Genomic DNA, 13,548 nt, shown 5'->3' on the forward strand with positions numbered 1-13,548 from the left:
TATTATAAATGGTAGACATTTGGGAGTGAGGGAGAGGTCAGAAATACAAAATTGTTATTTTAGCACGTGCATGCATAATAATTCTTTGCCAGCTGTTTTAAATGGAGGTATTTACCTGTATTAAAAAAAGTCAAAAATTATGCATTTATACAATTATATTATGCAGCATAATTTTACAGCTACAGTTTAGAACCTATATTACCAGGAATAATGGAATATACACCAGGATTTTCAGAAAGTCAGAAAAAGATCCAGGTAAAGATTTGAGAAACTCCACGATTACACAAGTCAAATCTCATGATCGGAGCATGAAAATATAAGTATTTTGATGAGCAAATACATGAATCAGAGAATTACAAACCAATCAGTCCCACACCAGAAATCACGAGAAGACTAGTGGTCAATATCACTATTGACATTAGGAGAGATGGGAAGGATGGAAGGAGGGGAAGAGGGGGAAATGCAGGAGGAGGGAGAGACAAAAGGAGTGACGGAGTGAGAGACAGGGCCATTGACCAAAGTGATACATCTTGGGTCTCCCACAAACATTTAAAATGAAAATTGTGATACTAGGGCAGCACATTCTGTTAATTCAATTCTAGAAATTCTATTGTTCAGTATCAAATATACCAAAACTCTCAGAACATTTTAGAAATATGAAGGCAATTCTCACATTAAAAACTTGCTTTGATATCAAACATTTTACTAAGTGCTTCAATGCTACATACAAAGACAAGTATGCCAATATTGTGTAGAGAGTTCATTTTATTTGTTTAGAACCAAACAAATTTCTGCACCATACACCGTGTGCCATTTAAAGTACCTTATTTTCAAGAGGAGGTTGGCACACTGCAGGGAATGTAGGCAGTGTAAGTGCCAGGGAGATTCCAATCCACAAAATGCTCAATTGTGAAGATCAAATTAAACTTGTTTATATGTAAAAATACTAAACAGGAATATTATCCTGGCCTTAAAAAGTATGGATACTGTGAATGTTTCTCCTGAAATCTAATCTCCTTTCTTGAAAATATGACTTGTTGGGATAGGGTTCCACACTGCAGAATTCCCAACCTTATAGTTTTTCATGTGCAAGGTCATTGATCACACACAGAATGGCTATTTTCAGTGAGGCATTTGGTAGGCTGCTGGCTTCCAACAAACCATTTCTCAGCAAATCTTCAAGAAAGGAGGCGGAACTAAATTGCATGAAATATTATATGTATTTAGATTAATTCACCTTTTTCAGTTGGGCCTCTATGCCTGGTGCTATCATAATACAGGAAATAATTGTTCCTAGGAGTAAGAAGATGCCATAGGTAAGGCGAGTCACCACCGAGTTCTTGGCAGAGGGACAACAGCTACAAAGCAGGCATGATGCACCTCCACATAGACACGAGGCCTAAAATAGAAAAAAATCAAAATTATAACTCAAAGCAACTTCCAATTTATCTTCTCAACTAAGAACAATTCTAATGTACCTTTAATGTAGAAAACAAAGATGTGGAGATGCCACGCTGGACTGGGGTGGGCACGGTAACAAGTCTCACAACACCAGATTAAAGTCCAACAGGTTTACTTGAAATGATTTCATATAAACATGTTGGACTTTAACCTGGTGCTGTGCAACTTATTACTGTCGAAAACAAAAATGCAGCATTTCACAGAAACTAAAATAGTCACTATGTTATACAGATAAAACACAATATAGATCTCAAATGGGCAACAGTGGTTAGCACTGCAACCTCACAGGTTTGATCCTGGCCCCAGGTCACTAAAACACAATATAGATCTCAAATGGGCAGCACAGTGGCACAGTGGTTAGCACTGCTGCCTCACAGGCACGATCCTGACCCCAGATCACTGTCAGTATGGAGTTTGCACATTTACCCTATGTCTGCGTGGGTCTTACCTCCACAACCCAAAAAGATGAGGAGGTGGTGGCATAGTGGTATTGTCACTGGACTAGAAGTCAGAAACCCAGGTTAATGCACTGCAGATGGTGAAATTTGAATTCAATAAAAATCTGGAATTAAAAGTCTAACGATGACCATGAAACCATTGGCGATTGTCGTAAAAACCCACCTGGTTCACTAGTCCTTTAGGGAAGGAAATCTGCCACCCTTACCTGGTCTGGCCTACATATGACTCCAGGCCCACAGCAATGTGGTTGACTCTTAACTGCCCCCTCATTGGCAATTAGGGATCGGCAATAAATGCTGGCCTAGTCTGCAATGCCCACATCCCATGAACGAGGAAAACAAATGTGCAGGGTAGATGGATTGGTCATGCTCTAAATTTATATTTGAAAAGATATAGATCTCAAAATCTTTTTTATTCCCTTCCTTCTTAATGAATTGCAATTAATCCCAATACTTCATTTAAAACAAAACAAGGTAATTATTTCCTTGTGCATCCTACGATTGCCGTCTGCATGTCACTTCAAACTCTAAAGAATTGCAACATCATGAGCGGGATTCTCCGACACCCCCGCCAGGTCGGAGAATCGCCCGAGGCCAGCGTCAATCCCGCCAACGCCGTGTCCCGAATTCTCCGCCTCCCGAGATTCGGCGGGAGTGGGAATCACGCCGCGCCAGTCGGCGAGCCCCCCCATGGCGATTCTCCGGCCCGCAATGGGCTGAAGACCCGCCGCTGACAAGCCTGTCCCGCCGCCGTGGATTAAACCACCTACCTTACCGGCGGGGTTGGCGGCGCCGGGGTCCTGGGGGGGGGGCGCAGGGCGATCTGACCCGGGGGGTGCCCCCACGGTGGCCTGGCCCTCGATCGGGGCCCACCGATCGGCGGGTGGGCCTGTGCCGTGGGGGAACTCTTTTTCTTCCGCCTTCGTCATGGTCTTCACCCTGGCGGAGGCAGAAGAAACCCCCTCCCCTGCATATGCGCCGGGATGACGTCAACAGCCGCTGACGCTCCGGCATATGCGCGGACTTACGCCAGCCGGCGAAGTCCTTTCGGCCCTGGCTGGCGTGGCGCCAAAGGCCGTTCGCGCCAGCCGGTAGAGCGGGAACCACTCCGCCGCGGGCCTAGCCCCTCAATGTGAGGGCTTGGCCCCTAAAGGTACGGAGACTTCCGCACCTTTGGGCCGGTCCGACGCCAGAGTGGTTCACGCCACTCCAACACACCGGGACCTCCCGCCCTGCCGGGCAGGGGAGAATCCCGGCCCAGATCTTAGTGCTTAAACTTGCCTGAAACATGTCTAATATTGGGAGAAAAGGATCAAGAAGAGAGGGAAGGAAAAAAAAGTGATGAATAGAATGACTGTTTATTGCCACAAAGGGTCCTTTCAAAATATTAGACCAGTAGAGGGTCTTATTTTGATATTTATTTCTTTTATTTACAAAATCTCTGGTCTGAATTTGGAACTCAGAATAACAGTACTGACCGTTTTCAGGAGATAGATTGGACAGCAACTTCCATATTCGGTGAATACCAGATATCGCAGGCTGAATTATCCTGCTTTTCCACAGGCTTAACTACAACAATGCCTCACCAATAGATGCATATAGAGATGTGAAGTTGGGTTACTTACCTACTAAACATGCCAGAAAGAAGTTATGGTTAATACACACAAATGTAATTGAATGTTTAAGTGGGGATAAGTCATAATTGCTGCCAAACAACCACTTAGGCACTGGAAGTCTGATTTTACTCATGTGGAATCTCATTCCTTCAAAACATAAGAGTTGGAGATGCGGAAAAAAAAAGTTCTCTTGATCTCTCTCTCAATCTCATCTTTAATTTGCTTTCTGTAGATGATTTAATTTATACTCCCTGGGTGTGTGTTTGCAAATTTCAGTGCAGATTTTTCAACCGGATTGGTGAAGAGGTACACTACTGTTTGCCCTTCTCACACACACACCAGGGCACTTGTACAGATGCCCAATGACAGCAGGTCGCCACTCAAAATCCCACATAAACTCTATGGGACATGTCAAAGTTCTTTATTTGCTGAAGATACAGATTCTTGATGGGTTACAACTCCACAGTACCAATTTTCCAGCTATAAGCTTGGTCAGACAGTCACCAGGGTATTCATTCACAGGGGACAATACAAAGAAGTCTGAACAAGTCCACACAATGCAGTTTCCAGCAGATGGAGAAAAAATTATGAAGCAACTCTTACCAGATTCTTTTCCTGTACCTGCAGACACCAAGACCAATCATAGCGCACCTACTGCAATTATAACCACATACAGCACACAAGTGCCAGACAATAACAATCTCCAACAAAATAAATGAAACCCCCCCTCGACATTCAATGGGATTACCATCACAGAATCCCTCACCATTAATATGTTGGGGTTACCACTGATCAGGAACTGAACTGGATGGACCAGCCATACAAATACTATGTCTACAAGAGGTCAGAGGCTGGGTACTGATCTCCTCACTCCCTAAAGCCTATCCACCATCAACAAGAACATGTCAGGAGTGATGGAATACTCACCACTTGGATGAGTGTAGTTCCAACAACATTCAACAAGCTCATCATCATCATCGTCCAGGACAGAACAGACCACATGATCAGCACCTCATTCACCTCCTGAAACCATTCACACCATCCATCAACACTGCACAGGAGCAGCAGTATGTACTAGGCAAAGCTCCTTCAAAACCCGCAATCTCTACCATCTAGAGTAACTTGGCAGCAGACTGATGAGAATACCACCACCTGCAAGTTCCTCTTGAAGCCACACACCATCCTGACCTGGAACTATATCATTGTTCCTTCACTGAAACAAAATTTTGGAACTCTCTCCCTCCCACCAAACATGATGGATGGACCTACACCACATAATATAATAATAACCTTTTATTGTCACAAGTATGAAGTTACTGTGAAAAGCCCCTATGAACCAGTAGTTCAGGAAGGCAGTTCAACACCACCTGCTAAAGGGCAATGAGGGGTGGGCAATAATTGCTGACCTGCCAGCGATGTTCAAATCCCAAGAATGAATAATAAAGAAAGGAAAAAATAAAATCTTCAACTGATTTGGAACAAGCCTGGTGTCCATGTTCTCTTAGTCAAACTTACTAACAACCATGAATCAGAGGAAAACTTTCAACTGATTAGAGCATAACCAACAAAGTTGCATAAAGAAAGAGAAAGAATGAAACAAAAATTAACAACATTATGAATATATTAAGATATTAAGATTTGGAATATTGCAGACCACTTAATCCCAAAAGCAGATAAGACTCTTGTGTCCTTGGTACTAAGGCCTAATTAAATTAAATGTTTTTCAATTAGTTATCATACCAAGATTATGGATTATAATCAGTATACAAGAAACAACAGCATGAGAAAAAGGTGACAGCACTTTCTGAAAGTTCCTCCATCAATAAATCCCCCTTACTGTGCTCTGCATTATTTTAAAGACAAGCAAAGTAATGAATAACCTGCTCTCAGCTTGGTCTAAGTCACTCTCCGGCCAACTGGTATGAACACAAATGCAAGCTGACAAACTGACTGTATTAAGCCACATCCCAGTGCACATCCCAGTGCTAGAATCAAACTTCAATGATACATCAGTAACAGGTAAATCCTGTGCTATACAGAAACACAAACACAGATAAGCATGAGTAGTCATATTTTAAGTGTACATTCTCAAAATTAATACTCAGTTCTGTAGAATTCACATCTTTACGTAGAATTCACATATTTTCCCAAAGTCCCAAAACATTTATTCATTGTCTATACTGGCCAATCAAATTTCAACATGTCAATTTCAGACCTTTTCAATGCAGTTTTTGTTTCCGACAGTTCTTTCTCAGTCCAGGGACTAGAGTTTAGAAAAATGAGATGTGATCTCATTGAAACATAAAATTCTTACAGGGCTCAGCAGGATCGATGCAGGAAAGGTGTCTGACCTTGGGAGAGGAAGGGGGCGGGGGGGTGGGGCAGAGGGTGGTGGATCTTTGGAGTTTGATCATAAGACACAGGACCAGACGTAGGCCTCTTAGCCCATCGTATCTGCCCCGGCATTCAATGAGATCATGGCTGATCTGATAGAATCCTCAACTCCACTTTCCCGCCTTATCCCAACCACCCTTAATACCCTTACTGATTAAAAATCTGTGCTTCAGGCCTTGAATATATGTAGTGCTCTCTGTGGTAAAGAATTTCACAGATTCACCACCCTCTGAGAAAAGAAAATCCTCGTCTCTCACCTTAAATGGGCAACCCCTTACGCTTTGATTGTGCCCTCTGATCCAAGCCTTTCCCACAAGAGGAAGCAACCTCTCAGCATCTACCCTAAGAATCCTATATGCATCAATAAAGGTCACCTCTCATTCTTCTGAATTCCAATGAGTACAGGCCTACTCCCCTCAACTTCTCCTGATAAGAAAATCCCTCCAAACCTAGTGAACCTTCTCTGGACTGCCTCCAATAGGTTATCCAGGTGTGGTCAAACGAGTGCCTTGTACAGTTTGAGCAGGACTTCCTTATTTGTATTCCATTCCCTTTGAAATAAAGGCCAACATTCCATTTGCTTTACCAATTACCTGAACTTGCTAGTTTTTTGTGATTTATGCACAAGGACCCCAAATCCCTCTGTGCTGCAGTCTTTTCCATTTAAATAATATTCTGCACCTTTATTCTTGCTGCCAAAGTACATAATTTCACATTTTACTACAATATATTCCATCTACCAGGTTTTTTCCCCACTCAGCTGACCTGTCTATATGCCTCTAGACTAGTGTGTGTCATCCTTACCACTTGCCTTCCCACCTATTTGTGTATCATCCACAAACTTGGCATTTGTGCATTCACTTCTCTCGTCCAAGTCATTAATATATATTGCAAATAATTGGGGCCTCCGCACTGATCCCTGTGGCACTTTAGTAGTTACAGGTTGCTGTCCTAAAAATGCTCCTCTTAGCCCAACTCGGTGTTCTTTCAGTTAGCCAATCCTCTAGTCATGCTAACATACTAACCCCAACACCATGGGCTGCTACCTTATTATGTAGCCTTTTACGTGGTACCATATCAAATACTTTTTGAAAATCGAAGTAAATTACATCTACTGGTTCCCCTTCATCTACCCCACTCATTACCACCTCAAAAAGATCTAATAAAATTGTCAGGCATGATTTCCCCTTCATGAAGTCATGCTGACTCGGCTTGATCATATTATGCATTTCTAAATGCTCTGCTATTACATTGTTTATAATTGATTCTAACATTATCCGAATGACAGAAGTTAAACTAGCTGGCCTATAGTTAATTATTTTTTGAACAAAGATATTACATTGGCAGCTTTCCAATCCTCTGGGGCTTTTACAGAATTTAAGGATTCTTGGATGATTACCACCAGTACATCCACTATCTCAGTAGCTACGTCCTTAAATATCCTGGGATGCAACCCATCAGGTCCAGGGGACTTATCGGCCTTTAGCCCCATTTGTTTCCCTGGTACTTTTTCCCTAGTTATTGTATTTATTTCCAACCTCAACGCTTCTACCTCTTGATTATTTATTTTTTCCACCGTGAAGACTGGTGCAAAGTATTTGCTTAACTTCTCTGCCATTTCCTGGTTCCCCATTATTATTTGCCCTGCTCATTCTCTAAAGGGCCTACGTTAACTTTGGCCTCTCTCTTCCTTTTTATGTATTTAAAGAAACTCTTGCTGTACGTTTTTATATAGTTCTCTACGTCGGAGAGGTGATTGAGTACATTGAATACAGGGATTGATAGAATTCTAGATATTAAAGACACCAAGCAGTATTGGGGTAGTGCGGGGAAATGACGTTGAGGTCGAAGATCGGGTATGATCTAGCCGAACTGCAGAGCAGTCTTGGGGGATTGGATCGCCAACTACTGTTCCTATTTTGAATGAATTAAGCATTTGCACAAATGAATAAATACAAAATTGTGTGCATACTTTGACGAACAACATTTGAACTGCACAAGCTTCACATAAAATCTTCATTTTCTCAGGGCTCAGTGTAATTACTCAAAATAATCACAGGATTGTGATGGATAAAGAATTTGCATTTATAAAGTGCCTCATCATCTCTCTTTCAAAGCCACACAACTGAGCCATCATTAAAACCACTCTTTCGTTTGCACATTCTCCCCGTGTCTGCGTGGGTTTCGCCCCCACAACCCAAAAATGTGCAGAGTAGGTGGATTGGACATGCTAAATTGCCCCTTAATTGGAAAAAATAATTGGGTAATCTAAATTTAAAAAATAAAAATAAAAAAAAAATAATAAAAAAATAAAAAGAAAAAAGAAAAAACCACTCTTTCAACCTCAAAATATCACCTATCGCCAATCCTGAAACCTTGATCTATGCGTTCATCACATCATGACTGGACTAGCTCAATCATCGCCTTCTCTAAAAACAAGAAATAGCAGGAGTAGGCCACAGTACCACTGCCCCCATCCTGCTCTGCCATTAAATAAGATAGGAACATAGCAATTATGAGCTGAAGTAGGCAATTCAGCCCTTAGAGCCCACTCCGCCATTCAATCAGATCATGGCTGATCTCTTCCTGGTCTCAAAGCCACTTCACTACCTGTTCCCCATATCTCTTTAACCTATTTTTAAAAATCAGAAATATATCTATCCCACTCCTAAAACCATTTAATGATCCGGACTGCACTGCACTATGGAGCAGCAAGTTCCACAAATAAGTGCCTCCTCATCTCAGTTTTAAATCTGCCGCCTCTAAACCTATGTCTGTAACCTCTTGTTCTAGATTGCCCAAAGGGGAACATTTGGTCTATGTTTACATTATCAACCCCTTTTAGTATTTTATATACCTCGATCATATCCCCGCTCATCCTTCTAGCGCGTATACGCCCAAACTGTTTAATCTCTGCTCATACTGCCCTAGAACATCTCGAAAACAAGGACTCCTACATCAGACTATTATTTATTAACTACAGCTCCGCCTTCAACACCATAATCCCAGCCAAGCTCATATCAAAGCTCCAAAACCTAGGACTTGGCTCTCCACTCTGCAACTGGATCCTTGACTTTCTGACCAACAGACCAGTCAGTAAGAATGAACACCAACACCTCCTCCACAACAGTCCTCAACACCGGTGCCCCGCAAGGCTGCGTACTTAGCCCCCTACTCTACTCCCTGTACACACACAACTACATAGCAAAACTTGGTTCCAACTCCATCTACAAGTTTGCTGACGATACGACCATAGTGGGCCGGATCTCGAACAACGACGAGTCTGAATACAGGAGGGAGATAGAGAACTTAGTGGAGTGGTGCAACGACAACAATCTCTCCCTTAATGCCAGCAAAACTAAAGAGCTGGTCATCGACTTCAGGAAGCATAGTACTGTACACACCCCTGTCAGCATCAACGGAGCCGAGGTAGAGATGGTGAGCAGTTTCAAATTCCTAGGGGTGCACATCACCAAAAATCTATCCTGGTCCACTCATGTCGACGCTATCACCAAGAAAGCACAACAGCGCCTTTACTTCCTCAGGAAACTAAGGAAATTTGGCATGTCCACATTAACCCTTACCAACTTTTACAGATGCACTATAGAGAGCATCCTCTCGGGCTGCATCACAGCCTGGTATGGCAACTGCTCAGCCCAGGACCGCAAGGAACTTCAGAGAGTCGTCAATACCGCCCAGTCCATCACACGAACCTGCCTCCCATCCATTGATTCCATCTACACCTCCCGCTGCTGGGGGAAAGCAGGCAGCATAATCAAGGATCCCTCCCACCCGGCTTACTCACTTTTCCAACTTCTTCCATCGGGCAGGAGATTCAGAAGTCTGAGAACACGGACGAACAGACTCAAAAACAGCTTCCTCCCCACTGTCACCAGACTCCTAAATGACCCTTTTATGGACTGTCCTCATTAACACTACACCCTGTCTGCTTCATCCGATGCCAATGCTTATGTAGTTACATTGTATATCTTGTGTTGCCCTATTATGTATTTTCTTGAATTTTGTTTAATTCCCTTTTCTTCCCATGTACTGAATGATCTGTTGAGCTGCTTGCAGAAAAATACTTTTCACTGTACCTCGGTACACGTGACAATAAACAAATCCAATCCAATCCAATACGTAACTCCTTCATCCCCGGAATCAATCTGGTGACCTTCTTTCGAACCGCTTCCAATTCCACCACATCCTTCCTCAAATAAAGAGGAATAAAGAGGCAAAACTGGACACAATACTCCATATGTGGTCTCACCAACACCCTGTACAATTGGAACAATACTTCTCTACTTTTATACTCAGTCCTCTTGCAATAATTGCTAACATTCCATTTGCCTTTCTTATTATATTTTGTACCTGCACACAGGCTTTCTACGATTCATGAACATAGACAGCCAGATCCCTCTGCCCAGATGCATTTTGAAGCTCCTTTCCATTCATAATAATTTGCCTGGCTATTTTGTGGGCCAAAATGGATAACCTCACATTTATCCCCATTAAACTCATCTGCCACATTTTGGCTCAATCGCCTAGCCTGACTTACCCTTCATAAAATCATAGTAAGCAGTCTTATAACACCAGGTTGCAATACAACAGGTTTATTTCGAATCACTAGCTTTCGGAGCACAGCTCCTTCCTCAGGTAGAGGTGGGTATGAATCCAAGGTCCCGGTTGAGGCCATACTCATGTGCGCGGAACTTGGCTATATGTTTTAGCTCAGCGATTCTGCATTCTCACGCGTCCTGAAGGCCGCTTTGGAGAACGCTTACCCGAAGATCAGAGGCTGAATGCCCTTGACTGCTGAAGTGTTCCCCGACTGGAAGGGAACATTCCTGCCTGGCGATTGTCACGCGATGTCCGTTCATCCATTGTCACAGTGTTTGCATGGTCTCGCCAATCTGTGCTCACCCCAGTCCAATGCCGGCATCTCCACTTCATAAAACCATGCCGACAATGGTGGATTCAGCTTCGACTTTCCAACTGTTCAGTCATCTCTTCCTTAATGATTGATTCCAGCAACTTCCCCACCAAGCTAACCGGTCTATAGTTTCCTACATTCTGCCTTTCTCCCTATTTGAATTGGAGAGTTACATTAGCGTATTTCCAATTCACCGGCACCTTTCCAGAATCCAGGGAATTTGGAAATATCATAACCAATGCATCTCTGCTGCCACCTCCTTTAATACACGAGGGTGCAGGCTATCATGCCCCGGAGACTTATCTTCCTTTAGTCCCATTAATTTATTCAATACCTTCTCCCTCGTGATGGTTATTGCTCCAAGTTTCTCTGCATTAACTGCAGTTCTTGGAAAATTATTATCCTCCACCGTGTAGACACAGGCAAAATATTGATTCAGTGCCTCACCATCTCTGGTGTTCCCCATTATTACCTGATCATGGCTGATCTTCTACCTAAACTCTACCTTCCTACCCAATCAATATTGAGAATCGTAGAATGATTGCCGCACGGGAAGCCATTCTGCCCATCGTGTCCACACCAGTTCTCTGCAAGAGTAACTCCGTTAGTCTCACATCCACACCCTTTCCCTGCAGCCCTGTAAATTCTCTCTTCAGGTGTTAATCCAATATCCCTTTTTTTGAACTCTGACTGTTATCTGCCTCTATCACATTCCCAGAGCATGCAATCCAGATCCTAACCACTCGCTGTGCAAAAACTTTTTCTCATGTGGCCTTTATTTTGCCAATCACCTTAAATCAGTATCCTCTGGTTATTAACCCTCCCTTCCACAAATCGAAACGGTTTCTCTCTTTCTACTCGATCAACACCCCTAAATGATTTTGAATAAGTCAATTAAATCTTTTCTCAACCCTCCCTTCCCAAAAGAAGAACAACCCCAGTTTCTCCAATCTATCCACATAACTGAAGACTTTCATCCTTGGAACCATTCCTGTAAATCTTATCTGCACTCTCTCCAAATCCTTCACATCCTTCTAAATTGCCTCGACTTCTTTAGTGTCGAAAGATTTATCAATCTTGGTGGCGAAAATACTCAACAATGGAGCATCCCCAACCCTCTGGAGTTGAAAATTCAAAACACTCACAACCTTCTGAGTAAAGAAATTTCTTCTCATCTCTGTCCGAAATCATCAACCCTTATTTCATGGTCCCCCAAGTCACAGACACTGCAGTCAGGGGAAATGAACCCCTCAGCATTTGCCCTGTCAAGCCCTATAAGAATTGCATGATTCAGTGAGCTCACCTTACATTTTTTGGAATTCCAAAGAATATAGATCAATTCTCCTCAATTTATTTTATGGAAGAAACCGTACTTGCATTCACCAATTCTAAGACTACAACAAGCAAACACACACATCTTCACCAACACTAAGGCTTCCCATTGCTTGTGTCAACAAGTTCCATCAGCTTTGTGTGTTCCACTGAATCTACTTCAAGATTCTTATCCTCAGTTTTAAATTCCCAAACTCCTCACACCTCCCGCATTGCAGTCTAATCCCATAAGCGTGCATGCACCCTTTTATCAACAGAGGTCTCCTTTTCATTCTTAAGACCATAAGACATAGGAGCAGAATTAGGCTGCTCGGCCCATCGGGTATGCTCTGCCATTCAATCATGGTCGATATTCTTCTGATCCCCATAACCCCTGATCCCCATATTAATCAAGAACCGATCTATCTGTCTTGAAGACACTCAGTGATTTGGCCTCCACAGTCTTCTGCGGCAAAGAGTTCCACAGATTCACCACTCTCCAGCTGAAGAAATTCCTCCTCATCTGTTTTAAAGGATTGTCCCTTTTATCTGAAATTGTGTCCTCTGCTTCTAGTTTTTCCTACAAGTGGAAATATCCTCTCCACCATGACTGTATCCAGGCCTCACAGTATCCTGTAAGTTTCTTCACTTCCTCTGCCCCTTTAGAGATACATCTTCAACCCCTTTATTGCTGACATCTGAAGTATTCTCCTTCAGTATCTTTGCACACTACTGAATCATTTGCTTTACAGTTGCATTGCCCATCTCTTCCACAATCTCCCCAACCCCTCCGCTCAGTGTCTACTTATTAGTTAAACCTGTGTAGCACTCCTATATATTTACATAACTAACAAAAAGGGAATTCAAGTTACTTTTATCTGGACAAAAAGAACAAGTATTTCGTCCAGCAAAACCAAAAAAGACAGATGTAGCAATACCCACATCAATGAAGTGCCAGCATAGGTTATGTGCTCAAGTCCTTAAATCAGCCTTTTGTGATCAGGCTGGCAAGGCACATAGGCCAGGAACACAAACTGTCACATGAGACACTGGCTGGAATCAATACTGGCCATCTGCAAGAGCACTCAACTTAATGCATAAACTTGTTATTGCTATATCGATTTTGTGATTATTGAATCATAGCATTTACAGTGCTGAAGGAGGCCATTCGGCCCATCGAGTCTACACCGGCCCTTGAAAGAGCACCCTACCTGAGCCCACGCCTCCACCCTATCCCCATAACCCAGCAGTCCCACCAAATCTTTGGACAATAAGGGGCAATTTAGCATGGCCAATCCACTTAACCTGCACATCTTTGGACTGTGGGAGGAAACCGGAGCACCCAGAGAAAACCCACGCAGACACGGAGAGAAAG

General features: G+C 42.9%; 1 protein-coding gene across 1 annotated transcript in view; it reads right to left on the bottom strand.

Annotated features, from left to right (window-relative positions):
- Nucleotides 1-13,548, bottom strand: part of LOC119967081 (serine incorporator 1-like) — a 65,527-nt gene that overhangs the window by 32,331 nt on the left and 19,648 nt on the right. Inside the window, exon 2 of the mRNA XM_038799136.1 lies at nt 1,238-1,399. Within this exon, the coding sequence (XP_038655064.1) occupies nt 1,238-1,399 (162 nt within the window). The remainder of the gene's footprint in view (nt 1-1,237; nt 1,400-13,548) is intronic.

The sequence above is a fragment of the Scyliorhinus canicula genome, chromosome 1 (assembly GCF_902713615.1).
Source record: "Scyliorhinus canicula chromosome 1, sScyCan1.1, whole genome shotgun sequence".
Lineage (NCBI taxonomy): Eukaryota > Metazoa > Chordata > Chondrichthyes > Carcharhiniformes > Scyliorhinidae > Scyliorhinus > Scyliorhinus canicula.